Here is a 26460-nt window from a genome sequence, read left to right as displayed (position 1 = left end):
TGTGCGATCGAATGGACCTCCAATCAATGTCGACGATGACGACGACGCCACGGCCGCGCGCCGTTCCTCGCGCAGTCACAGTCGAAAACGATCCAATGGCTGTACCCGCCCTGATAGCGGGATCTCGAACAGGTTGGGTAGAGCTCAAATGTCAACACCAAAACGATTGGACCATGGTTTGACATGAATAGGATAGAGCTACTGATACGATGAAGTCGTTCTCTGCCTCAACCTCGCAACTTATGTTGTGTATGTACGTGAATCCGCTGTCATATGCTACGCAGTCAAGTGGTTGCTCGCGACATTGAAGTTAGTTGATACAGTTGGGCTCATCAATAAGGCTGTCCGTCCTCCACGATGTCTACTATAGGTAACGTAGATCCCTTCTATCCCATCTCCGCACCTCGCACCCTATACACATTCGATTACACGCACGCCGTCACTGCCTAGTCGCCAGAGCAGACAGCAAGATATCATAGTCCACTTTCGCGGCTGCAGCACAGAACAACATCAGCACGCCGACGCAAAAAAAGCAAAAAAGAAAAAAAAAAAAGCCGCAACGCACATTTTAGCACCAGCTTCGTAAACGTCCGCGCGAGCTCCGGCTGCTCCGCGTCGAGCCGCCGCAGGTTCTCCGCGCTCAGCTTCCACAGCACCGCCGCGCGCTCCACGACGACGGTCGCGTTGCGCGCGAGGCCGGAGAGCGCGGAGAGCTCGCCCGCGAGCGTGCCGGGCACCATCGACTCCTCGATCGGCGGCACGTGCTCCGCGAAGCGGTACGACGCGCGCAGCACGCCCGCCTCGACGATGTACAGCCCGTCTGGCGCGGCGCCCTGCGCCCACAGCACGCGGCCCTGCGGGACGGACAGGCGCTCGAGGTACACGATGAGCGGGCGGAACGTCTCGCGGTCGACGGCGCCGTACGAGGAGAAGGCTTGCACGAGCGTGTTCAGCGGCTCGGTCGCGTCGGGCGACGTGAAGTCCAAGTCCGATCCGGCGGCTGGGAAGGCGGTGAGTGGGGGTGAGGATGTACGAGGGCTCTGACGCGAACCCTTACTGAGTGCCATCGTGCGCCATCCCGCGTCTCGCAGATGGGAGCGCCGTGGCGAGCCAGACACGGACTGGTGCAGCTCTAGATTCGTGCCCCCTTGGCGGCCGGGAAGAGCTGCGAGAGATTGCATCAGCCACCGGGATCGTGAAAGGCGAGCAAAAGGACCGCACCGACTGCCTTCGTCTCCGCGCTGTTGGCCAAGAGCCACGCTCTCAGATACGCATTTTCAGTCCCTGAAACGCCCGTCATCAGCAGCGAGCATTACGACTCGGGAGGGGGGGGGGGGAAAGAGAGCGAGCGGCGCACATTCCATCGCATCGTTCGGCGCCACGAACAGCTCCACGCCCTCCATCCCAAACAGCCCGATGCTCTCGAGCGCCTTGTACACGCCGCTCCCCGCAACGAGCCCACAAAACACGAGCACGATGCGCTTCCCCGCGAGCAGGCGCTGCACGCGCATGAACGCCTCGGCAGAGGACATATCGACGCCCGCGACGAGCGAGAGGTCGACGACGAGGAACTGCACGGGGTTGCGCGCCCACGCGGGCCCGGCGACGAGGGTGCGGATCGTCTCCTCCACGTGTGTGATCGTGCCGAAGAAGAGGAAGCCTGATCCGGGCCGGCAGTGTTACGGACGGACGGACGCGCGGATAGAGAAGCATCGTACCTTGCAGGCGAAGGATCGTCGTCTGCTTCGACACCTCCCTGATATACGCCCGGTGCGCGCTCGGTCTGCGCACCGTCGACATGATCGTCTCGCCCGTATGCACCGTGCGTATGCTCCGCCGCTGCGAATTCTGCACGACGAAGAACAGGCCTGCGCGCACAAGACCTCCTCGTCAGTTCCCCTGCGCGGCGTTCGGAGCGAAAAGACCGCGCTCACAGCTGACGATGATCCCGAACAACACCCCGATCACGAAGTCCCACACGGTCATGGCGACCATGATACACACGATCGTCGCGTACTCGGACGTGCTAACGCGGTGGCGCGTGTCCCAGAGAGCCTCCTTTACGAGATCGAACCCGAGCACGAATATCAGCGCCGCCACGACCATCACGGCTGCAGCGCAAGATGTCCGGGACCCCCGCGTCGATATCAGCAACCGCAATGTAGAGAAGCGCGAGAGGTACACGCACGGATGTATGCGATGGGTCCGGTCCCGATAAACAACAGCAGCGCCGTCGCGCCCGCGAGCATGAAGCCCGACAAGCGAGTGGTGCCCCCGACACGATAGAACCTACACGGCATCTCAACAACCTCTACATAAAAAGGAGCCTGCTCTGAACACCACTCACAAAAGGGTATTGACATACACCAAATAATTGGGACTGCCGGAGCGCGCGATGAGCACGCGAACGAACACGGACATCAGCGTTGTGCGACTCACACCGTGCCCAGGAAACCGGCGACGAGGTTCGAGCATCCGTGCGCGACGAGCTCCTTATCGGTGTTGGCGTCCTCGTTCAGCGAGACCGCTGATCATTCACAAATCCGTGAGCTCAGCAAGATGAACGCAGGAAGAAGGGGAAGGCAAGGACGCACCGAGCGCAGGTACGTTGAGCGGCGGATGCAAGATGTTGAAAAACAGCCTAGACGCAAACGGGGGATCAACACCGGTCGCGTCCGCTCCTACGTCCGAACAACACTCACAAGGCGAGTTGCGTGGGCAACGTCGACCACAGCGGCCCAAACCTCGTCGCAGATAAATCTATACGGCGCGAAACGAGCCCACAGGAACGCAGCCCCCGGTCAACGGCCACGCCAAACTAAACAACGAAAAGAGCGCCGCGCACCGAAATACGTATAAAACTGGTACCACGACTCCTGCGTCGTCGCGACGTCGAATATCCACCCCTCCTTCCGGAGCACATTGAGATCGAGCCCCGCGACCGCGACGACGATGTAGAACACGGCCGGGAGTGCGATGAAGTCTGGAGACAGTGCCCAGGGTTAGCATGCGCAGGAAAGGGAAGGAAGCCGAAAGTCACTGACAGGCCGGCAGAATGAGTTGATGGTCCCACCGGTGCGTGACCACGCGGAGCACGACCGCGAGCACGAACGCAGGCGCCCAGAGCACGAGGTTGCCCGCCTCGAGGACGAGGAAGCGGAATGTCTCGAGCGAGAGCGCAAAGTCGTCGTCCGACATGCGCGTGCTCACCGTCAGCCTGCAACACATCACACACCCGATCCGTCAGCTGCCGCAGAGAGGGTTGTGGGATATGGAATAAGAGGCAAACCCGGTGATGATGAGGAACACGCCCACGCCGCCGATGCACCCGACCAGGATGTGCCGCGGGAAGAAGCCGACGAGGCCGCCTAGTTTGAACGCGCCGAGCAGGAAAAACGTGATACCTAGAGGCCAGCATACGATCAGCCACAATTCCGACCTCGCCCTCCAGGAAGCGCGAAGAAGAAGGCGGAGGCTCACCGGTGAGAATGGACGAGAACGCGAACGCGACGAGCGTCGTCGCGATGATCTCGCGCGGATGGTCCTCGCCGATCTCAGCCGCGATGTGCGTCGCGAGGATATGGAAGAACGGCTGAACACCGACGCAATTCGGCCCGTCAGATCGGCCAGCACGCGGGGGGAGGGCAGACACCGAAAATGCAGACGCACCACCACCTCGATCATCATGCTCCCATTAGCGCCCGCAAAGCCGCTCGCCCCAGCAGAGTAGATGAGCTGCGCCACGATCGCCCTGTCCGCCCACAATCAGCGTCAACGAGGAGGTACGTACATAGCCGAGAAAGCCCGGTTCACGCACGAGACGAAGAACATGGACACGCCCATGGCGCCGAGCCCCGCGAACACACCTGCGGCGGGGAATATGATCATGCCATCTGCGTGTTACGAAAAAAGAAAAGAAAAAGTCAGCAACGAGGTCGACGGGGAGGGAAAAAAAGCCAAGAATCCCGTCGTGTGGAGGCGACGCGGGGGTGCGCGCCCAGTGGACGCCATCCCTACGGGCCTAACCGGCGGTCACCGTGCAGGTGAGCGCACGCGCATGGGCTTGACCCGTCAGGCCACAGCAAGCAGGCTCCCACCCGAGCGTCCGCGCATACACTCTCCACCAACCCATCCCCCCCAAAAAAACGCGCGCGGGTACTCACAAGAAACCCCATCCAGCACATTCAGTAACAAGCCCAGCAACACCGCCGGCAGCGCGCGCACGACCTCCATCCCCACCCTCCCCACGCCCTGCACCCCCACCCGCGCCCCCACCCGCGCCTTCGCACCCCCGCCGCGCGCGAAGAACCCGAGCTTCTGTCCAAGCCCGAGCCTGCGCCCGAGCCCCCACCGCGCCGCCGGCGCGCACTTTGCTCCGTCCTGCTCGTGTTCATTGCCGTTCGCGTTCGCGCCGCTGCCGTACCCACGGACCAGCCCCCCCATCTCCGCCCCACCCTCACCATCGCCATCGCCATCGACCCCACCCGCCAACAACGGCATCCGCTCCGTCCGCTCCGTCCACTCCGTCCGCACGCCCATCTCCTCGTCCGCACGCACCCGCTCTCCACGCACCGACGCCGTCCTGCTACTACCACGACTGCCGCCAACGCTCGCGCCCTCCCCCGACGGCGCCCGTCCGCCCCGCCCGTCCACCTGCGCACGCACGCCCGCGCGCCCATGCGGCGTCGCCGAGCCCGAGCGCGGCGCCCCACCACTCCCACCACCGCCAGCGCCAGCGCCTTCATCGGTCACGCCCATCCCAGACCCGGCACGATGCCCGCGCGCGAGGAGCAGCGTTAACCCCGACGGCGAAACCTCGCCCGTCGGCGTCGGCATCCCCGCCCCGCCCGGCTCGCGCGCCGTCGTCATCGTCGTCGTCGCTGCTGCTGCTGTCGTCGTCGTTGTTGTTGTTGTTGTTGTCATGCTCGTGGACCCGACCGAGGACGCGAGCGAAGAGGCCCCCGAGGCGGTGACCATCGACGTGGAGAACGGGACCGACGCGCGCGCGGAGGTCGCATTCGCATTCGCATTCGCGGTCGAGAACGGGAGCGGGAGTGCGCCGAGGTAGCGCGGGGGCTGTGGAAATATGAACGCGTCGGCGTCGGCGTCGGCGTCGGCGGCGTCGCGTCTCCCCAGGGCCAAGGTGCGGTGCGGTGCTGGCGGCAGCGGAGGAGGCGGGGGCACGAGGACGAGGTTGGAGAGCTGCATCGTGCTGTTGCGGATCGCGGAGGGGGCGTGCGGAGACGCGCTCTGCGGGGCGCCGAAGGCGGGGGTGAGCAGCGCGGTTGTGTGCGCGTGCGCGTGCGCGTGCGTGGGGGTAGAGAAGGAGGCGGCGGCGGCGGCGGCGGCGGCGGAGAATGCGGTCGTGGCGGTGTGTATCGCGAAGCTTGTCGTCGTCGTCGCCGTCGTCGTGGCGGCGGGAGGATTGGTGGTGGTGGTGGTGGTGGTGGTGGTGGTGGTGGGGTGGGCAGCAGGGGCGGGGACGGGGGGCGAGGCGAGGGTGCGGGGCTGGAGGAGGCTGTTGGCGGCGGACGTCGCGGTCGCGCCATATGGCATGTGTCATGACGCGTTATATGCGTATATGGGCGCGGCAGAAGGCGTGCATTTGCATGTGTACGTGTGCGTACGTGGGGAGGTGTGTGAGCGGATGGCGTGCGGATGAGCACGAGCGCGCGCGCGAGGGTGCGCGATCGCGAGCGGGGATTGTTCGAGGGGGTTCGTGATCGGGGTGGGTGGGTGTCGCACGCATACACGCATACATGCATGTACGCGGGGAGCACGCGTGATGGGGCGAGACCGCGGGGCGATGTCGACGCGCCAGGAGGGGACGTCGGTTCGCGGTCGAGAACGCGGGGCGAGGGGCGAAGACGTGCAGGTGGGAGCGCGGAGCACGGCGCAGGGCGGTCACGGGGCGCGGAGCGGGAAAAGAGGGGCGGTGGCCGGTCAGCGCCCAGCTCGCGACGGACGTAAAGGAGAAAAAAGAAGGGCATAGACGGGGGAGAGCAAGTCACAGGGCGTATAGTGGTCGGATCCAGCAGGATCAACGAGAATGGAAACGAAGCGAAGCAGGCGGTGGAGCGCAACCCACAGGGAACGGAGGCCAGAATGAGAACGAGAACGAGAACGACGCACGAGGCGCGGGGCGCGGGATATGATTGGGGAAAGCAAGAGAAAGCGAAATTAGGGAGCGGAGGGAGAGACTCACCCTGCACGACTCACGAACGAGCCGCTGTAGCTCGCCACATAGCTCCTCACCGTGCCAGGCACCCCGAGGCCGTTGGCGTTGGCGTGCGCACGCAAAGCCGGCGTCATCTGGCGCGCGGTGGCGATATCGCGCGGCGTCGCGAAGCCCGCCTCCAGCCCCTGTGGCCTCTCGCGCTCTCCAGCCTCTTCTCCCTGCACGCTACTCTGGCTCTGCATACCGTCCTCCAGCGAAGTCTGGCGTAGACTCTGGTCGTTCTCCGCTGCGCAGACGCGAGAGACAAGGAAGTCAAGATCAAGGTCGAGGTCAAGGTCAAGGTCGAAGCCCAGATACAGACGCAGAGACGCGGCGTATGCGATAGCTGCTCCTATGAGCGGAGAAAGCAAACGCAAGCGAGGCAAGGACGCGGCGTTATCGACGCAGCGCGGACGGCCAGAAACATGGAGCGGCCGATAAGTAAGTCAACAAGATAAACCAATAAACCCTCGCGAGAGCACGCCCGACGCTCGCCCCCCGCTCCATCCAGGAAACCATTAAAAAACTATTTGCGCGCCCCGCCCTTTCGCGCCCTCTCTGCCCCCGTTCGGGCCCGCTTTGCGGCCCAATCCGCGGGGCTCCGCTGGTTTCGCTTGTTGAGAGCTACTATTGAGAGCCACTGTATTGAGTCGGTGCTAGAGCCCGTCCCTGAATCGCCCCGTCCCTGAACGGCCGCTCCCAGGTCGAGGGCGCCTCCGATCGCGACGACAGCCACTCAGCAGCCAGAAAAAAAAAAAAAAACACTGGGAGAGCAAACCGCCGTTGCAATCGCGGCCGCCAGGTGCGGACGGACTCATCGCCGCAAATTTCCAAACAAGCCCTCGCTCGAGCCTCTCGACTGAACAACGCTCGAACTAACTTACTTATCGGCGCGGAGAGATAAGTCGCGCGCGCGCGCGCGATACGAGGCCGGTCAAATTCACTGCGACCCAGGTACCACCGTAATCACAAGTATCCATCGGCAAAATCAACGATCTGAAGCGGCGATTGACGAGCGATACTACTCAGACGTAGATAGACGTCAATTCCGCCGTTCCCCAGTTAGCACGATGTTCTATCTCAGCGTGCAGAGCTAAAATCATGTTCAACCGAGCGACAACACCACCACCACCACCACATCGCCATCGACGGCGTAGAAAGCCTCGCAAACAAATCGAAAACTATCTAAGACGGCTGCGATTCGGCGCGACCGGGGTGCTCATCGCGACGGACTCCAAGGACGCCATGGACGGCAGCTTGAGCCGTCGCGGCCGAGAGACACTCGACGGCGATCTCGAGGGTCCAGCGCGGGGCGTCGACCTAGACGCGAGGCTCCCAGGGGCTCCGGCGAAGGAGAGCTCGTTCCTCCGCATCTCTTTCAGCACCTGTTGGAACCGCAACGACCACCACCCGCGCTCCTCGCGCTCCTGCTGCTCGATGCTCCCCGCTATCCCCAGCATCGTCTCCTCGATCTGTATGGACGGACTCTTGGGAAGGGGGAGGCCCGAGGCCAAGATCGCCATGACCGACTGCCGCGAATCGACGTCGAGGTCGACGTTCGGCCCTTGCGCCAGATACTTCCCAGAGTGCGACGGGAACGACAGCGAGCGCAGCGTGTACTGAAAGCACTGCTGGAACGCGGACAGCCACTTCGCCGCGATGTCCTCCAGGGACGCAGAATCGAAGACCTTTCCGGAGGACGACGACGGAGGGATGGTCAGGGTGACAGAAGCAACGGGAACGCTGTCGGGTACGACTCCCGTCTCCAGATCTTCAGTGTCCATCGGCAGCAAGTCCAGGGCGATGTTCAGCTCTTCCCTAGTGATGCCCAAGATCCTGCAGATGCCAATATCCTTCAAAAGCCTCCAAGTTTCCCTCTCACCCCCGTTGTCAGCAGTCAGGCTCAATGTTCTATTCGCCGCTCGAGCTCGCGAAGCACTTTGGGTCGGCGAAGCAAGTACGACAAGGTCCGTGAACACAAAGACATGTATGGGAGAATGCTTAGCGGGGTCGTTCCAGGGAGAAGCCGAGCCCGTGGATAGATCGTATCGGCGAGAAGTATCGGGGCTGCTCCCGCTCCACTTACCTGATCTAGAGATAGATGCAACGTCGTGCCCAAGGCTCATGGGGGTAATCGGTGGAGTCGAGGAAGCGACCGTCAGCCCAGAATCAGCAGAGAAGTTCGAGGATGTCATAGATCGCAGAGAGTCCGAACGGGCACTAGGTGAGGCCTTCCACCCTTGGAGCGCGTTGAGGAGTCTGCTTTGCCGTTGAACAGATCTGTCTCTCGTCGATGCTGGCGTGCCAGCAAAAGAGGGATAGACAGGGTTAGCACCTCTGGTCCCACCGTTACCAGAAATTCGCAAGAGCCGGCCGCGGGCTAGCAACCTCCGCTCACGACTAGCCAATTGGACGGAGGATGGAAGCCCTTCGATCCTGTTCATGATATCCTTCACAAGGTCGTATTCTTCCTCCCGTATTCTTACCTCCCGCATGACTCTGATCATAGTTTCACTCGAATGCAGCAGAGAGAAGGTCGAGATATGGTCTAGGTGTGTTTGCGGAGTCGCATCCCAAAGGCGCTGCCATGTCAATGATGAACGCTGTCCTCTAATACGAAGGAAGGGAGCTCGATGTCGCGTACCTTGAAACGCATGGGGTACTGCGACAACCGACTCACTGGCTCAAGCAAGACTGTCTCTAAACTCCACCCTTGACACGCACGTTCCTCCTGGATGCGTATAAACTCTCCAAAGTCATCTCCGTTCTCCCCAGTCATCATCTTGATCATCGCCACAACTTCATCGATTCTGACGAGGTAGGGCTGATGCACCTCGAGGCGGGGCACGAAGCCCCGCAGCACTTCCGCGATGCGCATGACGAGAGGATACTGACCCGCTCTGGCCACGCGCAATGCGGAGAAGAGCTGGGAGTGCAAATTGACGATGTCTTCGAGCCAATCAAACAATCGCGCAATATCTGGAGGGACGCCGGATATCCATGATCTGCTATTTTGTAATCGGAGGGGGCGAATAAAGAGTTCGACGACGACGCGCAATCGCTTGACAAAGGCCTCTTCGGACTCGCAGATCTCCCAAATGATTTCTTGACGCTCCATTTCCATCTCACCATAACGCTCAAGCAGCGAGCGATGTGCCGATGAAGGGAGTGTCGAACGCCAAGTACGACTTTCAGGATTTCGGTCCAGAATGTGTGGGTCCTGCTGCTGCTGCTGCTGCCACGATCGAGTAGGAATGCAATCTTCGTATATTGAGTTTGCACTAGAGCTTCTCGACAACGTCGTCTGCGTTTGCGATGGGTGGACGTTGACGATGCTGTCTTCTCCAGACATTGGTTCATCTTCGTAATCGTGTGTGCCTTGAACATGACCTTCGCCGTCGCCCCGGAAGCCTGGCGTCTCCTTCAGGAAGTGTGGATCGGTCTCATAGCTCAGTTTCTTGAAAATGGCTTCCGCGCCTGAGCTGAATTCATCGCCTTCGTCTTGACATCTACGAATATCGAGCGAAGATGCGCTCTGAGCGTGTGAAAGTATGTCACTGTCATTCGAGACCGATGGAGGCAATCCAAATGCTTCTCGTTCGCGAGCCTCGACAAAGTTCATGCTTTGATGGTGACTGTACGTCTCGGAGATGAATCGTTCTCCAGTCGAATAAATAGAAGCGTCTGAAGGGATATATGAACCGTCATCATTGTGTCGAGACTGTCTCTTGAGTGTGGAGACGGAGTCGCGTTGATGGCGGTCATTGGCTAGGCTCTTACTCGCAGTGGCTGCTCTGCTGTTGATGACGGAACGTCGAGAAGGATGTAACGAGGTAGTCAGTGGAGAGAGTGCGTGGCTATTCGCCCTGGATGGTTGAACCAGACGACTAGGCGATTCCGTAGATGTACGACTTCGACTAGCAGCAGAAAAAGGCCGCGACTGGCGCAAAGAACCCGAGATTGTCGGAGTGACCTCTTCGAAGTGGAAACCGTCATCCTCGCCATCCTCTGATGCGTACTCGGAAGCAGAGATCTCGTCATCCTGCCCTGAGTCTTCATGATTTGTTGTCGCCAGTGTATCAAGCGCGTTGCCTTGGCTATTTGGATAGTGGCTCCAGCGGGGTGTACCATAGTGAGTGCTGGGACTCTTAGCATCGACGACATGCACGTTCGGAGAGTGAACATACGACCGCTGCCTGGCCTGTGGTGAGGGACGAGCGATTGATCGCTGCCTCCCGTGGTGGGCGCCAAAGCTCTCACCACTCGAGATGGGCTGAGATTGTAAATCCGTCGATCCGCTGATAGCCAATCCCTCTTGCCCCATATACTCGCTCTCAAACGAGTCCTCGGAGTCGCGCTTTCCGTTGTTTGTGGAAAGGCCAATTTCGAGTTCGTTCACGATTCCCATGAGCGCGTCGTGGCGCCTGCGTTCACTGTCCTCTAACATGCCGTCGCCCGCTTCCCAAGGGTTTGGCAGTGCATTGCTAGAAGAACGATCTGCATAAGCCCCAGTACGTTCTCGGGGAAACTTGTTTTTGGCGCCAGAATATGGGGCAGAATTCATAGACACATCCACCGTCTCCCATGCCTCTTCGTCGAGATATACGCTCGTCTCATCCTCTCCTCGCGAGCAATTGGTGCTCGATCGCCTGTTTCCACGGCGAGCATCATAAGATTCGCGTATATGAGACTCTGGAACGCCCAAACCCAGCCCGATTCCATCAGGTAATTGAGACGCTCTAGGACGAGACATATTATAAGCGCTTCTTGTCGCGGGTTCGATGGGCCTCATCCATGCCGGCTGGATGTCTGGAGGAATATCGTCTGCTACCTGATCACCATCTGTTTCAGAGCTTGACTCGGAGCTTGAGGCTATGACATCTGCATTTGTGACGACCAATGCTCTTCCACGTTCGCTTCGAAGCTCCAACTCTGGCCCAGATTCTCCGCTGGAAGCCCCGAGGTGCCTGACATTCCTTTGGCTAGAATTCGCCGGCATTGGATGAGCATGACTGGAGGAATATGAGCTAATAGCCTGCGGAGTGCGGGAGAGATGAGGACTCCGTGAAGGAATTTTAGAAGTGCTACCGGGATCGGTGCGAGAACGCCCATGATCACGAAAAGGGAAAGATGCGATAGAGCCTGATGTCTGAGGCGCGTCAAAGTAAGACTATATAATGCAGTCGAAAGTCCAGAAACGCACCTTGTGTGTTGTACTAACCGACGATGTCTCTGGCGTCCCTCGAGCTTGCTTCTTCCCTAATACACTTTTCACTAGCCTGGACGGTTTTGGTTGTGATAGTTTTAAAGGAGAAGGGGGTTCTGGAACCTTGCTGGATCCAGCCATGGTCGTGGAAGATGATCCCGAGAAGACGGACTTTAAAATCGGCTTCGGCTTGACTTTTGAGGTCGCTACAGGAATGCGAGGAGACCGCCCGGCATTCAGACCAGAAGCGGGTTTGGGGGTCGTGGGCATCGGAGGGATTGGGGTGGACTTTGGGGTGACACCAGGTCGACGCAGTGAGTTGCAAAGAGGCCTGGAGGGTGAAGGAGATGATGCATGGATGAAGCTGAGTCGATTTGTGGGTGAGTCTCTGTGGGGAGGGAGACTATTGGGAGAACCTGGATCGCCTGTAGTCTTCGACGTATTTGTCATTTTGTCGATAGTGTCACGTAGCGATGGGAGCAGCTGTGCTTCTACCATCGGGAGGTCCCCAAGCTGACTCTGGCGGTTGGACGAGTTCCGACTCATCGTGTTATCTGTCCTACTCGGCCGCCTCTTCAGAAAGGATCGCTTGGACTGTCCATGATCTGGAGAGAAGGAAATGAGTTCCGGCGGGGGCGAAGGCATCGTTATGGGGATATATGTGGATCCGCCGGAAGTTGCCACGGAGGAGCGAGATGATTGTGCTCTGCTGTAGTACGAGTCCTGCGACGGAGCATGATCGCGGACTGTTTGGTATGATATTCCTGCGGCCGCTGCATAATGAGATGGTGGCAGAAAAGTGGGGGTGGATGATGCAGCGATGAATGGAGATGTAGGTTTGGCTGGAGAGCGAGGGTTTCCTTGTGCCCTTGGCCGCGTCGAGGGCATATCAAAGCGCTCAAGCAACGGTACTCATCAAACGGCGACGTAATCACGCGGGGGTGTTTGGCTCGCTCACAAATAATGGCCAAACAACACGTCGCAGTCATGTGACACAGACCTTCCCCGGTTTTGACGTTCTGCAATCCATCTTTGTTGAAACGAGCAAATTATCCAGAGAAAAAAGTGGACGTACTCTGCGCTGGAAAATATGCACTATAAACGGGCATCATTCCTCGCATATATCTCCTGTCCTCGGCGGATCACAACCAGGACCGGACATATATTCGACAACTCACTAACATACAACAACTGTTCAAAGTATACACGCGCAAATCATTGCGCGCTCGTGATCCAATTCTAGAAAAGATGAGCGCTAGTCTACACAGGAAGAACATATGCCACGGTCGCACGAACCCATAAATATAGGTGACGCAACCCTGAAAGGAGGCCTGGGGAAATCGCAAGGATGAGATGGATGAGTGACAGGGCAGAGCCCTTGAATCTTCTTCATCAAACCGTACTCGTTTTTGTACCTCCGGTGAAAGAGTATGGAAGGAAATGCTCATGGTGCGATATCTGGAGGGATTGCATCCCCTAAGCTTGCTATGGTTATCGGCGCGGTGATGCTCGCTTACCGGGGTCATCTGTATCGTCGGGAAATATCCTGCGTAGGTCGCCAATATATTGCTCTACTTTACGCAAGTACCCTCCGATCATCTCAATAGTCTTATCAGCCTCGTAACCCTCGGTGAGGCTTTCCCTGAAGCCCAGAAATTCTGCTGTCTCGTAGTCTTCTACAGTCACCCTGCAAGCGTTAATGTATTTAGTTCGGTGGAAACATCCATGAAATTCGTGTGGCTCACGTTGCATGCTGACTGCGGATATTCTCCTCCCATTGACCCGCTTCGCAGAGAAAATGAATACATTTTAAACCATTGTGGTAGAATTCTGCCTGTTCCTCGTCTGATAACCCATCATGGAAAAGACAACGTTGATATGATGCGTGTAAATGTGCTGATCCAGAGATATGGAAGGCTGGATAGTATAGTTTCATGAATCGCGGAAGATGATGTGCTCGGTCACTCGTCCATATGTGAAGGATGTGCTGCATAGAATGTCAATAAAAGCCATAATGACATTGATGCGACGTACGAGTCGGACACATCTATCGATCATCCCACAGTATAGAATTCGAAATATCTCGGTTTTATCCACAAGCTGTGATAGTGTCTTCACCTCATGGCCGTCAAGGAGGATAGTGTCCAGCTTCTCGTTGGGTTGGGAGTACCATCGATTCCACGCCATCGCTTTCTTCGCGTTCTCGGTGGCCAATTGTCGGATTAACTCGACTTGTGCAATGAGGTCGAGCAGCTCTGGAGTCTGGTCAAGAAGGAATGTAGGACGAAGGATGTTGTATATCGCATAAGTGAGAACCTCTAAAGGGGGAGCTGCATCTGGTGGGACATTGAGCGACACTAGAGACTTGATGTGAGTTGTTCACCTGAATCGGATAAACTACAAGGAGTACAGGGTAGATGCGCACTCACTACATATCTGCTCATGATCCTCTTCGGAGTGGGTGGACTTTTTTATGTAGATTTTGAGAGCTTTCAAAATGTCCATTATTTATGAGCGAGAGGTAGCCACAGACGCGACATGCTCTGTTTAGGAAATGTTGAGAAGCCTGCGTTTTGCCCTAAACATGCCCAAAAGGGAATCATTCTATGTTTTGGTCCTAACTTCTCTTCATATAAATAATTCGGACTAATGCTTTCCTTTGCCAGGTAGGACTCGTTGTCTCTGAAGATCACAGCCTTCCCGGCATCACCTACACAGCATCAACCCACAGAGGGCGAAGGGCCAAGCTTGGATCCGTTGGTCCTAGTACCTTCACCTATGCCTCGAATTCAAGCCGCCATAGGCCTCAAACTACTGTATTCTGTGAAGGAGGGGGACCGGATGCAACTCTTCTTCAACTATCAACGGAGAAGCGAACAGACACTGCACTGAGAAGTACAGCCCCTTGCAAGGAGCGCCCTGGGGAAATTGATGACCAGGACAACTCAGAGTTGATGACTGGCGTGTCGGCAACATAGTATCAACATAAAACATGACAAGAGGAGAAATGCTTACCCTCTGAGGTAGTAACAACTTGTGCGGTGCTCGTGTTACAGCTGTTTGCAAAACGATAGTCCTCTCGAACTGGAACATGTGTCCGCGAGTTGATGCTGATATTGTGACATGCCTAGAACTTGCCTTAATCAGGCTCTATGTTTTTTACACTACTCACATGTCTAGATATCCCCCACAGTTGTGTAGGGCTCTTATGTTGCTCAAGTGATGCAAAAAATGGACTGAGACATTCACAGATATTGAGTACTGCTCATAGGCCTGACAAAGCGTCGTGAAAATGACCTGCACAGTCTGAACATGAAAGCCTGTAGTGTCAGAGACCTAGTTGGTGCTCATGTTTGTTCATACAGCAGTCATATAGCCATTATAAACCACAAGCTCTTTCTGTGGAGAGGAATCAAGGATACGTGCCGTTGAGTCCCACCGACAGCCATGGTAGGAGTGCATAAGGTCCGAGGTGACTAGCCTTGTCTAGACTCCAATGGCTGTGCAAAAATCGATATATACAACCATCCGCAGCGCTGTGCGTTTGGATTCGGGAGGACTATCGATTTGCAAACAGCTGTAATCGTCTCATGAGCGCTATCAGGGTGTCAGGCCAGAAAGCCAGTATGGCCATAAGTGTTCATTCCCCACATGATACATTCTGAGGTTCAGAATTACCGTGTGCAGCCAAAATACATGAGTGGTCTTGGTATGAGACTACAGGCTTAGCGAGGACATCGACCAACAGAGCGCGGACTTGACGTGTTCTCCATCATGTGCTGTAAGAGGACGCTCACGTGATTCCCCAGACCAATCGCGTTTAGCGTGGGTGTTGTGTTGACTTCCTAATCCCCCATCCCACCTAAGTTTAAAAGACGCTTCTCGCACAGTCTATCTCGCATGGCAGGAGGAATACCATGGGACCAGCTCAAAGCTGATACGCTGCGTTTGGTGTGCCGCGACTTGGGCGCAACCCCTGGCAAGCGCAAGAGGGACGATATGATTGGCTTTCTGAACAAGGTTGAAAAACGCGGTCGTGAGTACTCAACCTATCTCTTCATCTCTCATACTTATCGCCTCCCTAGTTGATGCTGCTCTTGCAGAGCTTGAGACCGAAGAGAAAGAAAAGGAAAAAGAGAAGCCAAGGGAAAGGACGAAGACTCAAGCTGCAGCCGAACGGCCAGCGCCTACACGGTCCAGCAAGAGGACGCGATCTGGCGATGCCGACGTGCCAGAGGGGAGGCCTAAGAGGAGGGCCATCGCTGCCCCCAAAGAGCCCGCACCCAAACGCGGGGCCAAAAAGACCTTTGATAGCGTCGCCCTGCCAGGCAAACGTGCGCGACGCGCCGCACCGAAGTCAACAAAAAAGGCGATCGATAAGGGGGAGGAGGAGAACGGGGATCAGGGTGATGCGAGCGCGAGCTCACCCGAGAGGCAGGACGCAGATGCGACGGGTGAGGAGGACGCGGATGCAGAGGCTGAAGTTGACCTGCCGGGTCCGTAGGCATCACTCGCGGGAGTTGATGATCAGTTAACTAATAGGACCCATTTCCATCTTCTTTGACTCCTTCCTTCTCTCTTCAGGTGCCAATGGTGCTCCCGCCGCAGCGGTCATCGAGCCCATCACAGTTACAGGCGTGCAGGCCGAGGCGCCAGCATAAGTTGCCTTTCTTGATTGTACTTCTCTCCGTCCCCTTGGACTCCCTCTGGGCTTGGTAGGTGTTGCCCTATTATTCTCTGTTGTATTGTTTGTCGTGGCTTCTCGTATCGCTGTCGTTGTTTGCACAGTTTCAGTGCACCATTTTATTGAATTTGTATCCAGTCCATGTTCATCTCTATCCATTTCTACCTTTGGCTGCATCAATCCTGAGAGTAGCCGACGTCGTCACCCACGCGTTCTTGCATTGTCAGAAGCCTCTCCAACATCGCCCGCCCGTCTTTATCCAACGTATTCTTGAAAGATTCCTCTTTCATCCACGTGAGGCCATGCTGGAGTATATTGCGTGCACGGGCGGCACCACCACGCGTGTCACCCATCGATGCATGCAATGTGGCTCGTTTGGCCTGGGAGTTGTATGTTGCGCAGTGAAGAATATTGTTATTATAGAAAACGGTCTCTCCGGCTTGAAAGTCACGTAAGAAAACAACACATGAATGCCTGCACTTGAACACACGCACGCTGCAACGTGACCCGGATTGCGTTGGGCATTGTCAAAGGATCGACAGGTGGATCTGGTGTGCTAGACTGAGATCTCTGCTCATTTGTTCTCGGAGACTTGTGCGATTCTGGGACAACGAAAAGACATGAGTCCTCATAGAGCGCCCTTGGAAGCTGCGTGAAGAACGGCTCGATCATTAAACACACATGTGATACACGCACGTATTCCATTGGATCTCAACGAGACGTGAGGCAAGTCGCAAGCTACTTAGATTCGTGCTTCATCGTCTCATATAGGATCGAACTCACTCCATGATGCCAAACAGCGAGAGCTTCGCGCTCTTCCTCTTCAGAAGCTGTTGCTTTGACATCATCTCGATGCCATCGCAAGGCGAACTCGTGAGATTCGGGGTTGATGAGTAGATTGAACAACTCTGATAATCGGGTGTCGGCCCTGATCAGCACTTTGATCTGGATATCCATACAATCCGCGCATACCCATCTGGAGGTCGTCGTCTGAACAACCCAACAGTTCCTTTACTGCTTCCCTCAATTTGTGCGATGAATACCAGTTCGCAAACGCCGGTTCTCCGAGATCAGGGTGCATGACATGCTGCACTCCCCACGAATCGACACCGTCATTCCCGTAAGGTGGGAACTGCTTCCCAACAACGCGTCTGTGCTGCCAGGCTCCCGATCGAGTCTTGGAAATGACATTCTCCGAGGCTTGTTCGAGCTCAACACGCAGATCGGAGGGAACGAGGTTGGGTATGATAACGAACCCCTGCGCGTCGAACGTCTCCTTGATGGGCCGCGTCATGACAGTCTGAAGTACTAGGGTCGCTTTTTGATCAAATTGGATGGGACGACTCGCGAAGGCTTGCGAGCGGCGAGCGCTTGCGAGCGGCGAGCGCTTGCGAGCTCCGAACCGATGGGCAAGAGTCGCGGAGTCGAAGCATGATTAGTAATCACGCGATCCCCTCACCTGACTGCGCGCCTTTTGAAGTCGTCGCGCGACGTGCTTCGCCTTGTCAGCGCCATCCTCTCAGATATGCTCGGATTGAGGCAGCACAACAGCTCATTCACCGCCAGGCCGCTCAAGGCGCACACTTCTGGGCCGCTTGGCACCGCCGGTATCTCTGATCATCAACTCACAGCATAAGTGACGCCCAGGCGTCTAACATGACGGCGTCAGTGCACAGCGAGGTGCACTACCCAACCCTGAGGCATCACGTCCAATGCACTAACAGGGCCAAGGAAGTTGCCTCAAATTACCCCGATCAATGGCAGACTTGCGAAGGCTTCTGTGAATAGCTTCAGGCTGTCTCTGCCGCCCCGCGTTTGGACATCATGACCCTTCACGCGAGGCTGTTGCCGACCATGATTCTTCTATAAAGGTGAGCCTTTCGATGATGCGCTTGATTGCACCCTGAACATATCATCTTCTTCTCTTTCCTCCCATTTCTCGGGCGCAAGACCCAAATTCCAGTGACACAAGTCGGAGGTTTTCATGGTTGATTCAGATAGGAGGTCGCTTTCGCTGGACACAGAGCTGGGCCTCCATCGTCAGTCTCAGAACTCAGAACGACAGGCGCTGACGTCTCACGTTGACGGACACCCCGTTGATCCAGCCGTTAGCAACGACAACTGGCGTCCCCAAACTCCTGCCAGACCGCGCAACAACGACACCAGACAACGGTTCTGGGCGCAGTTCAGAGGAAAAGATCGCAGAAGGGTTGGTTGGCGACAGAGTCTATATGCTATTGTTACGTCCTCATGTACGCAGGCTCTTTTCATATCTACCCGCGCTGACTGTGCTATCGTAGGGCTCAATGTATTCATAATATTCATTCCATTTGCGTGGGTGGCTCGTTTTCATACCTCATGGGGCCATGTGGCTGCCTTCGTGTGTCAGTCGCTCCCTCTTCGTGATGTAGCATAAACCTCAATTGCACTTTTCATAAAGTCGCCTTTCTCGGGATCATGCCTCTCGTAAAGATCTTTGACTGGGGTGGTGAACAGTTGGCCATGTACTGCGGCGAGGATCTTGGTGACCTTGTCATCATCACACTGAGCAAGTGAGTTGGTGGTTGATATATTCAATGCGTCGTTTGACGGCTGAGGCAGCGCAGTTGAAGCTACTCTAGCAATCATTCTGCTATTGAAATGCGAGTAAGTCTGTCATGAGAATGAAACGCGCTTCCCTTTCTGACGTTCAAAAATGTAGACTCAAGCTCTTGCAATCCACTATTGCCGGTGCGGTTTAGCTCGTCATCGCTTCGGGATCCTCATCTGACTTGACCACAAAATTTCTAGGCGTCATTCTATTACACTTACTTCTTATCCCAGGCACCGCCTTTCTGACTGGAGGGGTGCGGATCTTAGAACAAGAGCTACATCCACAGCGGACCCAATTGAATCACACGCTCCTAACGCTCGGGTATGGCACCATCAACTGTGTTGTTCGACGATTATTCACCATTCATCGCCGGCAACTTTCATAGAGTACTTGCACTAGTGATCCCTGCCTCGTTTTTTGCAGCACTTGATCGTAGCGCCTCCGGCGCAGAGGGGTCAGAATCACAGCTCATCAACGACCATATCCGTAACGAATTCATGCGCATCAGTCGAGGCTTCGCTGTTATTCTCCTTGTCGTGTGAGCTCATCAAAAACCTAATCACAACCATTTTTTTAAGTGAAAGGATACAGATATATTTGCTCTCGCTTCTATTTGCACGATCCTCCTGGTGATGACAATGCTCTCCGTCTCCCTGCTGATGCACCGAAGGAAGCCATCGAGAGATCCCAAGAACTTGCGAAGGCAGAACCAGAAGTCAACCCTTGGACGTGCACTCTCTTGCTCATCATCACGGTTGCGGTCATGGCTGTCACCGCTGAATTTGTATGTCGATTGCTTGAGCTTCGATATCGATCGTCTCTCTCATGATCAATAGCTTGTCGAAAGTATCGAACCAGTCAGAGAAAAAGGGCATATACAGGATGAGTGGGTATACGCTTATCATCTCATGACGTTCGTCGGATTGATAGAACCCCCACAGATGGTTTGGACTCATCCTTTTGCCCGCCATTTCGTTCTCCGCGGACGCGATGGTGGCCATCGTCTACTTCGTCCGCTCTAGTCTAAAATACTTCTTCAAGGCGCCACCACCACCAGAATCCATCGCCGAAGCCAAGGCGATCGACCTCAGTATACAGTTCACCCTATTTTGGATGCCGTTGTTTGTCCTGATCGGCTGGTGGACGGGAAAACCCCTGACAATTCTATTCGGTACATGTTGTGTTCACTTTCGAGTATCGGCTGCTAATTGGGGGACCAGATCTTTTCGAGGTGGCGGTCCTCATTGGGTCGTGCTTCCTGGTAAACTATGTCACTGCAGATGCGAAGACAAACTGGGTCGAAGGCATCATCATGATGTCGTTATATCTGATGATCGTGAGCGTCTCATGTGCCTTGTACTGTTCATGAACTGACTCCGGTCCACGTTGGGTTGATTGATTCTCAGGCTACTGCAGCGTGGTTCTACCCAGGACAGTCGGAGATTGGGATTATGTCTGCTTGCGAGAGCGTCCAAGAAGCACTTGCTGTCGGTGCCGGGGCTGAGTAGAGGTGAAGCTCACTTTTTGTCATGGCGCGTACGTTACCATCAATTTCTCAGCCAATCGCAATCCGGTAACTTGTGTCCTCTTCCCGCTTCGTCTGGGATCCTATGGCTGATCAAGTAGTTCTTTCGTTAGGTTCTCTAGCCTTTACATTCACATCAGATCATACACTCCCACGCATATATATTTTGAAACTGTTATAATGCACTAATGTTGGACAATAAATTCGTTACTGATCAGAAAGGCCAATGCATGTCGTGCGATGAGACTGAAGTATGCGGAGGCAACTGCATATGATGGTAAACTCATCATAACGGACCTTGTTCAGAGCGTCAACTCCTCAGTAAGCCTTCGGGTTCTATGTTTAAAACGAACAACTTATATTCTCCTTCATGACTGATCGGAAGCATCTCTTTTGCCCTTGGCATGCCCATGTGGTATTTGCATCTGCTCGGTCATACCATGGTGTAGGTGACGACGCCATGCGGCATCTGTCTTTGATGACCATGCGAGCTCCGGCTACCAACGACAGTCACGTACTTAGCTGATCAAGGATGACACAAACATAGTGGTAACGAGCGAAGCCATTTTCTCCCGAACCGCACCCGCTGTTCTTGTGAGAATGCTTAGAGGTCTAATGCGCCAAGAATACCTCATATTTGCAAACCGCATCAGATCTCACCTCAAACTACGTTCAACCTCCCAATCAACGTCGGGCCATCGGTCATCTGTTTAGCCAGCTGTAGATTCAGCGCCCCAAGCTCTTGCATCTAGGCATTACAGGGAAGCCCGGATCATGACTGGATCATGGTCCGCCCGAGCCTGGACACAAGGAAACGTATTAAGGTGCTCGGATTGGTGAGTGCGATGAATGGACTTGGGCAGGTGATGTTCGTCGGACGAGTCGGACGTTGTTCAGGGGAGACCAGATCAGGTGAGTGGAAAGTGACGTCGCCTCTTCGGCAGCCCGCCGTCAACCCCCTATTGAATGTCATCCCTTGGCGCATTTTCTCTGGAGGCCATGACGTTCAGTTCTATATAAACAAGAGCATTCCTTGTCATAGTCTAGGTCGTTCTTAACTATCGCAATCATGGCATCGTCACCGTCTCAAGCCACGAATAACTCGCTTGACAAACTGTTCTCGCTACCTCTTGCTAAGGGTAGCATTGCGCTGCCTGGAATCTCTCACCAGAGTTCAAAGAAACTTCTCGAGCTAGTCAGGGAAGACTACGAGAAATGGCATGTTTACTTCGATATCCGCGGGTTCCACAAGTATGTTGCATTGTTGCTCAGTTGAAAAAAAAAATAGACACGGTGCTGATATCACTTCGCAGCCATTTAACGCACCATCTATACGCCATATATGATCTGGGAGCTCCTCCCTCTCTAATTGAAGCTGTGAACAAGACGCACCAGTACCAGATCCCAGCCTTCAAAGGACCGGAACCTATCACTGAAGACAACTTCGTCGACCACCTTGGTGACCACACGTGAATGAAATTGTTAATTTCTATACCCTTGATCTACACTAATCAACCATCTGAGTCCAGATTCTACGCATCATATCTTGCCTTCTTCTCCAGCTATCTCAGCACGCACACCCCCACTCAAGCGATTGAACGTTTCATCTTCTTGCCTCAGTTTAATTATAACCCCGGTCTGAAGGAGGGGCAGAGTCAGCCTGCAATGTTGGATCGCTTTCACTCTGGTCTCCTGCATCCTTTGATTCATTTGGGTTATGGTTTGGAGTTCGGAGTCCTTGGCCAAGTTGCTGAAGGTGAGAGGTGATGACCAGTGGGCAGACATCATCATGCCTGGCCTACGGCCAGTCCCCCTCGAATACTCTATGGTGCTCATTGCTGAATACTCTGGTAGGACTTGCTCAATCCGCAATCCATGCTTCCGATCAGACGCCAATTTTCCCTGACTCAATCTTCAGCGCATCTCTTGCAGACACCGACTCGCTCTTGAGTAACATAGCTTCGCGTCTTTCTCTCTCTCCTCCCCAAGCCAGTACTGCCACGCCACTGAGACCATCGTTCGCATTTTGGCGTCAGATTGTCGAAGATCCTTCGCTTGCCCCAGAGGCCTCCGTAGACATCACTTCCGCATATTCACGTGTACTCAAAAATAAGGGCAAGCATGTCTATGATCTCGTCTCGGCATGGTACGATAATTGGTTGAAGGGCGCAGAAAGCGAGGCCGAGGTTGAGAGGAGGCTTGAGTCGATGCTTGAGGAGGTCATTATCGGAAACGTACTGTGGTTTGGCGTCGGTGGGTGGGCAGGGCGTGGAAAAAATGGCGCAGGGAAAGAGATCAACGCCGACTTTTTCCTGTACGTCACTTTCATATTCATCACTCTACGTCCACTCACTCACCACCGCCCAAATGTCTAGCATGCATCTTGTGACCTCTGCCCTTTTCCTACCAATCTACGTTCTCCCCGCTTCGTCTTCACAATCCCCACGTCTCTCACTCCCTCACCGGCTTCTGCTCTTGCGAAGCTTCCTCGCGACGTCCACAGTCTGGTACATCGCGCGGGGCCGTCCTTCCCTTCCGATAGCCTCCTTTTATATCTCGACCACCTCCCACTTGAGCGCCCCCGTCCCTCCCGAGCGCAAGACCACGGTTCCCACCACCGAGCGCCCTCCCGCCGCCTGGCCTGGTGAAGTCGTGCTTTCCGGACCGAACCCGTGGATGAGAATCCTGCAGGACACGCTGGTCCACCCGAACGAGCACCTGTGCAAGCTGCAGCGTGCCCTTGCGTACTTTGCGCAAAGATACGGCGATCGCGAGGCAGGCTACTACGCTTCAGGGCTGGATGGAGCGGAAGCACTTGATGGAACTCTCTTTGTGCGCGTCGCGGGCTTGGTACAGGAGCGGATGGGTTGGGCGAATGAAGGTAAGGAACTGGGCATATGGGACCGGAGTGGGTTCTTCCAGTGAGCGATAAGGAAATCATCGAATGTATGAGTGTAATGTACATATACCGAACTGAACGTCATTGTCGCGTCCCCCATTCATTGCTGGAGGCACTATTCTTCAACCCTCAAAGGATGTCGTCCGGGACTGCACCGAGTGCCCGGCCCAGCACACGTGCGTTCTGACGGGTCGAACTTTCGGCGGCCTCTTTCCTTCTCTCGTCACAAATACTCCTCTATATATCGTGAAATAATTGATAGCGCACGATCAGGGGAATCTACACAAGAAGGGAGCAAAAGATAGTCTTGTAGAGTCCGCAAAAAGTGGACAAATGGAGGATTGAACTCCAGACCTCACGCAATTACGTAATTAATGGTTATGCTACCATTTTTTGCGAAGCGTGCGCGCTACCACTGTGCCATTTGCCCGACACCAAAAATTCTAAAAAGTCAATTATATACAGATAATCGAGAGCTGAACGCGCTTTTTGAGCTATTTGTCGGCGTTGTCATCCATATCTAACAATCTGAAGGAGTCGTACTTCCCTGTTCATGCATTCATGTCTGAGATCTCGAGAGCTATACCGAACCTCACAGATCCCCTATAATATTGTAGACACGAGCCTCATTTAGTTGGTTTAGATTACCGCCTTTTGCTTTGAGATTTTGCATTACCAAGAGGGGACACGGCGGCTGGAGGAGAGTCAGCAGATCATGCAAGACGGAGGAGCAGGGCGTGGGCATGCGCAGCTAGCGCGATCATATCGAGAACACGCAGGACACGGTGCGTTCTTTGCACTCGTGTTTGTTCTTGGGTTGGTGGCACTGGGACGTTGTCGTTTCATTGATCGGTGTATCGGCCACACGAGTGGGACACTGGAGCAGATGATCTGACGGTACGTGCGCCCACCCCTATCCCGCGTCCGCGGCGAGGCCTGCATCCTGATAGTCGCTTCTGACCCCGCCCAATCCACCCGCCGCGCGCGACGCGCCCGCAGGATGTAACAGCAGCGCGTCATCTCGGGTGCCATCACCGTGCTCGTACTCACCATTGTCATCATCCTCTGGGACCAACTCCGCTGTAACGTGCATGTAAAATTGACCGGCTTCGACCTTCAGCGGATAGTTTTACCTTGCTGGACTCCAAATATTATGAAAGATCGTAAGCAACTGTCAGACTGGTGAGCGCTCATACATGGCAGCGCCATGACCTGATGAGGAGCCGACTGCAGCTCAAGACTCCATACATGTTCATGACATGTTCATTCTAGGGTCAGCATCATTTCTCACTTCGTGGATGAAATAATGGGAGACGCAGAGGCGCCAGAGTGGAGTTCCGGCGTCTCCTGTTCTACTTACAGAGCGCAGCAGCGATTGAACGGTCCGTACCAGTAGCATGACTCTCTCGAATATCGAGTACGACGGTCGAGGAGTTGTGATGCCTGTGTGCCCACGCGAAGAGAAAAGACTATGCTTACAATAAGATCGTACAATATGGGGCTACAATCAAAGAGACATGATCCTGATACTGGTCCGCATTAAAGCAAGCTCAGTATCACAAGTGCATGGGAGTGGATGGCGAGACGTACCGCGCTCACCCAGGTAATCGTCACGAACTACCTCCGCGAGCAGACGTCATCGGTGCTCGTCCCACCGGTTGCTCAGTTTTGAGAAGCGGCGCTGTTTCGTTATCAGCGTCTGGGGGGGTACTTGCTTGCCGATCCGCCCCACGATCGCAGCCGCACTGGCCTGAAAAGCACCGACACGAGCAGAGATGTTGTGTGCATTCATGGCCTATAGGCGATGAATTCAGTATTGCTTCGCTCCTATATGAGGGTGTAAGTGACGCACGGACAGTAGTCCAGTCAACACAGATGCCCGTGCACACGTCGAGGCAAGCGATAAGGCATGTTGAGCAACATGCACCTAGAGGGTCATCGGACATCGAATAAGAGATATCGTGTTCGTGAATGCCCTCAGATGCTCTCCCGGTTATTCATGAATAGCCGACATCTCATCTGGATTTCAATCTCCGCAATACAGTAAGCAGGCCCACGTTGTTAACAGCAACAACTTCATCATGAATCTCTCAGCAACGACATGAGCGACCCAGAGACAAGAGACTTTCAAGATATGGCAATGCCATTCCGGAGCGTATCAAGCGTCCTCAAAGCGCTGAAGCTACTCATGGGTTGTACTGCCTTGTGCTGTATACTGATCTCGGTCTTTGCGGGGATTACTCTGGCTTACTATCCACCTGACCAATCCAGGATCCATGTTGCTCGACTTTGACGATGTGTTCCGCTAGTACTGTGTCGTCGTCAAATGGAGACTGTTGACTGGCCCTCGTTCAAGGCCTTTCCATCTCGGTAGTCTGCAATGTGAATGCTTGACCGCCGACTCTCCGCACAGCCCCAATATCCTGCAAGAATTCATCTTCTCTTATAACACACATCATGAGTGAGTGGATACTTGGCTGTTGTTGCAAGTTGATAATATTTTGTCAGTCGTCCGTAGCTAAGCTCGAGCTTACAGTAAGGATCTGCTGATCGGCGCTCACTTGACTTGCCGAAATAGCGCTCCACCCCGTACAGCTTCAATACTGTCGGATTCGCGAATGGATCTGCTCCAGAGTAGACTGCGCACTCTTGGAGATTGAATCGCAACGGTAGAAGTAGGGCATTGATTACGCCGAATTTACGCTGAGAAAAAGCAAACGTGATTTTGCGCTCACCTTTTTCGACGAATAGTAGTCGGTAGCCTCTCGACGGAGATCGGTGAGTTTAGGAGACTCGGACTCGGGAATGGCATCGGCTGAGGGAAATAACCAGCTCCACATCATGATCCAGTTGCAAGATGTAAGTAACCAGACGTCCTTCCTCGTCGCTACGTCTTTGAGGGACTCACGTAGGCCTCTTTCCTCCGCACCTGCGTCAAGCATTCCAAACCTTATTCAATTGCAGCGTATTTTAACACTATCTCTACAATACAATGACCCGATCGAAAAAACAGCGTGCCTAATTCGACGCCCAGCGCGTTGACCTGCCTGTAAAAGTCCAGGTGACGTACACTGAGACTCGAGAAACTTTCTTACTCTCTCCCCATGGGCCTCCTGTGGATCATCGATCATCAGTGAACAAGGCAACGTAGATCAAGGCAGATCATAGCCGTCTCGTCGCTGAGCGCCACTGACCGAGGCAAAAAGCGGCCGGCGGCACGGCCAGAACCATTACGTGACCGAGTCCTCCGACAGGCGCCGGCACGCTAGTAAGGCAACGCCTGTTCGTCTACCCCGTTGGGACCGGCAAACATTGCCTCGGGGGACGATATTGGAA

The 26460-nt window shown here is 55.0% G+C and overlaps 10 protein-coding genes across 10 annotated transcripts; 3 read left to right on the top strand and 7 right to left on the bottom strand.

The window, feature by feature from the left end:
- Positions 1-255: 255 nt before the first annotated feature.
- Positions 256-3713, bottom strand: SULTR1 (sulfate transporter). The gene is made up of 17 exons (XM_009552848.1): positions 3670-3713; positions 3481-3592; positions 3290-3404; positions 3045-3217; positions 2846-2983; positions 2703-2760; positions 2595-2641; positions 2440-2527; positions 2348-2380; positions 2189-2289; positions 1935-2111; positions 1719-1868; positions 1358-1660; positions 1222-1284; positions 1052-1165; positions 566-1000; positions 256-492 (listed from the first exon to the last, which is right to left on the bottom strand). The coding sequence occupies exons 1-17, from the start codon at positions 3685-3687 to the stop codon at positions 440-442; spliced, it is 2178 nt and encodes a 725-aa protein (XP_009551143.1). The 5' UTR covers positions 3688-3713; the 3' UTR covers positions 256-439.
- A 5094-nt stretch (positions 3714-8807) lies between these two features.
- Positions 8808-9641, bottom strand: HETIRDRAFT_480497 (uncharacterized protein; the record flags this gene model as incomplete). The annotated part of the gene is made up of 1 exon (XM_009553010.1): positions 8808-9641. The coding sequence occupies exon 1, from the start codon at positions 9567-9569 to the stop codon at positions 8808-8810; it is 762 nt and encodes a 253-aa protein (XP_009551305.1). The 5' UTR covers positions 9570-9641.
- A 2895-nt stretch (positions 9642-12536) lies between these two features.
- On the bottom strand, positions 12537-13598 carry HETIRDRAFT_480496 (uncharacterized protein). The gene is made up of 5 exons (XM_009553008.1): positions 13458-13598; positions 13169-13410; positions 12941-13110; positions 12720-12881; positions 12537-12662 (listed from the first exon to the last, which is right to left on the bottom strand). The coding sequence occupies exons 1-4, from the start codon at positions 13479-13481 to the stop codon at positions 12868-12870; spliced, it is 450 nt and encodes a 149-aa protein (XP_009551303.1). The 5' UTR covers positions 13482-13598; the 3' UTR covers positions 12537-12662; positions 12720-12867.
- Positions 12566-12871, bottom strand: HETIRDRAFT_328334 (uncharacterized protein; the record flags this gene model as incomplete). The annotated part of the gene is made up of 2 exons (XM_009553009.1): positions 12566-12662; positions 12720-12871. 2 exons carry the CDS (start codon positions 12869-12871, stop codon positions 12566-12568), a joined length of 249 nt encoding a protein of 82 aa, XP_009551304.1.
- A 636-nt stretch (positions 13599-14234) lies between the features above and the next one.
- Positions 14235-14516, bottom strand: HETIRDRAFT_421860 (uncharacterized protein; the record flags this gene model as incomplete). The annotated part of the gene is made up of 2 exons (XM_009553007.1): positions 14235-14381; positions 14439-14516. The coding sequence occupies 2 exons, from the start codon at positions 14514-14516 to the stop codon at positions 14235-14237; spliced, it is 225 nt and encodes a 74-aa protein (XP_009551302.1).
- An 807-nt stretch (positions 14517-15323) lies between these two features.
- HETIRDRAFT_421859 (uncharacterized protein) lies at positions 15324-16084 on the top strand (the record flags this gene model as incomplete). Its single annotated transcript, XM_009553006.1, has 3 exons — positions 15324-15459; positions 15509-15919; positions 16008-16084. 3 exons carry the CDS (start codon positions 15324-15326, stop codon positions 16082-16084), a joined length of 624 nt encoding a protein of 207 aa, XP_009551301.1.
- Positions 16085-16406: 322 nt separating this feature from the next.
- HETIRDRAFT_389387 (uncharacterized protein) lies at positions 16407-17448 on the bottom strand (the record flags this gene model as incomplete). Its single annotated transcript, XM_009553005.1, has 5 exons — positions 17080-17448; positions 16891-17015; positions 16804-16817; positions 16602-16747; positions 16407-16546 (listed from the first exon to the last, which is right to left on the bottom strand). Coding segments are annotated over exons 1-5 (747 nt in total), but the record flags the coding sequence as incomplete, so codon positions are not given.
- A 643-nt stretch (positions 17449-18091) lies between these two features.
- HETIRDRAFT_52983 (H+/Ca2+ exchanger Vxc1-like protein) lies at positions 18092-20208 on the top strand (the record flags this gene model as incomplete). Its single annotated transcript, XM_009552866.1, has 12 exons — positions 18092-18359; positions 18408-18491; positions 18548-18659; positions 18709-18753; positions 18809-18837; positions 18898-19021; positions 19086-19238; positions 19292-19484; positions 19537-19586; positions 19642-19871; positions 19921-20036; positions 20107-20208. The coding sequence occupies 12 exons, from the start codon at positions 18092-18094 to the stop codon at positions 20206-20208; spliced, it is 1506 nt and encodes a 501-aa protein (XP_009551161.1).
- Positions 20209-21281: 1073 nt separating this feature from the next.
- On the top strand, positions 21282-23227 carry HETIRDRAFT_441964 (uncharacterized protein). The gene is made up of 5 exons (XM_009553004.1): positions 21282-21476; positions 21539-21694; positions 21755-21981; positions 22080-22539; positions 22601-23227. Exons 1-5 carry the CDS (start codon positions 21295-21297, stop codon positions 23148-23150), a joined length of 1575 nt encoding a protein of 524 aa, XP_009551299.1. The 5' UTR covers positions 21282-21294; the 3' UTR covers positions 23151-23227.
- An 810-nt stretch (positions 23228-24037) lies between these two features.
- On the bottom strand, positions 24038-26355 carry HETIRDRAFT_118726 (uncharacterized protein; the record flags this gene model as incomplete). The annotated part of the gene is made up of 9 exons (XM_009553003.1): positions 24038-24204; positions 24485-24567; positions 24604-24653; positions 24836-24919; positions 24977-25051; positions 25579-25827; positions 25860-26073; positions 26195-26237; positions 26319-26355. The coding sequence occupies 9 exons, from the start codon at positions 26353-26355 to the stop codon at positions 24038-24040; spliced, it is 1002 nt and encodes a 333-aa protein (XP_009551298.1).
- Between the last annotated feature and the right edge of the window lie 105 nt (positions 26356-26460).

This window comes from Heterobasidion irregulare (genome assembly GCF_000320585.1).
Source record: "Heterobasidion irregulare TC 32-1 unplaced genomic scaffold scaffold_11, whole genome shotgun sequence".
Lineage (NCBI taxonomy): Eukaryota > Fungi > Basidiomycota > Agaricomycetes > Russulales > Bondarzewiaceae > Heterobasidion > Heterobasidion irregulare.
The sequence above is the reverse complement of the archived record's forward strand: the minus strand, read 5'-3'. Positions and strand labels throughout refer to the sequence as shown.

Bases quoted from the DNA above. Each gene is read 5' to 3' on its own strand.
- SULTR1 (XM_009552848.1), bottom strand. The intron at 2,984-3,044 runs GTCAGTGACTTT...CACTGTCTCCAG, and splicing joins TCAACTCATTCTGCCGGCCT to ACTTCATCGCACTCCCGGCC. The intron at 1,166-1,221 runs GTGCGGTCCTTT...AATCTCTCGCAG, and splicing joins CGCGGAGACGAAGGCAGTCG to CTCTTCCCGGCCGCCAAGGG.
- HETIRDRAFT_480496 (XM_009553008.1), bottom strand. From the start codon at position 13,481: ATGATCGATAGATGTGTCCGACTC. The intron at 13,411-13,457 runs GTACGTCGCATC...CATTCTATGCAG, and splicing joins TCGATAGATGTGTCCGACTC to CACATCCTTCACATATGGAC. The intron at 13,111-13,168 runs GTGAGCCACACG...TAACGCTTGCAG, and splicing joins ATCCGCAGTCAGCATGCAAC to GGTGACTGTAGAAGACTACG.
- HETIRDRAFT_441964 (XM_009553004.1), top strand. From the start codon at position 21,295: ATGGCATCGTCACCGTCTCAAGCCACGAATAACTCGCTTGACAAACTG. The intron at 21,477-21,538 runs GTATGTTGCATT...ATCACTTCGCAG, and splicing joins GATATCCGCGGGTTCCACAA to CCATTTAACGCACCATCTAT. The intron at 21,695-21,754 runs GTGAATGAAATT...ATCTGAGTCCAG, and splicing joins GACCACCTTGGTGACCACAC to ATTCTACGCATCATATCTTG.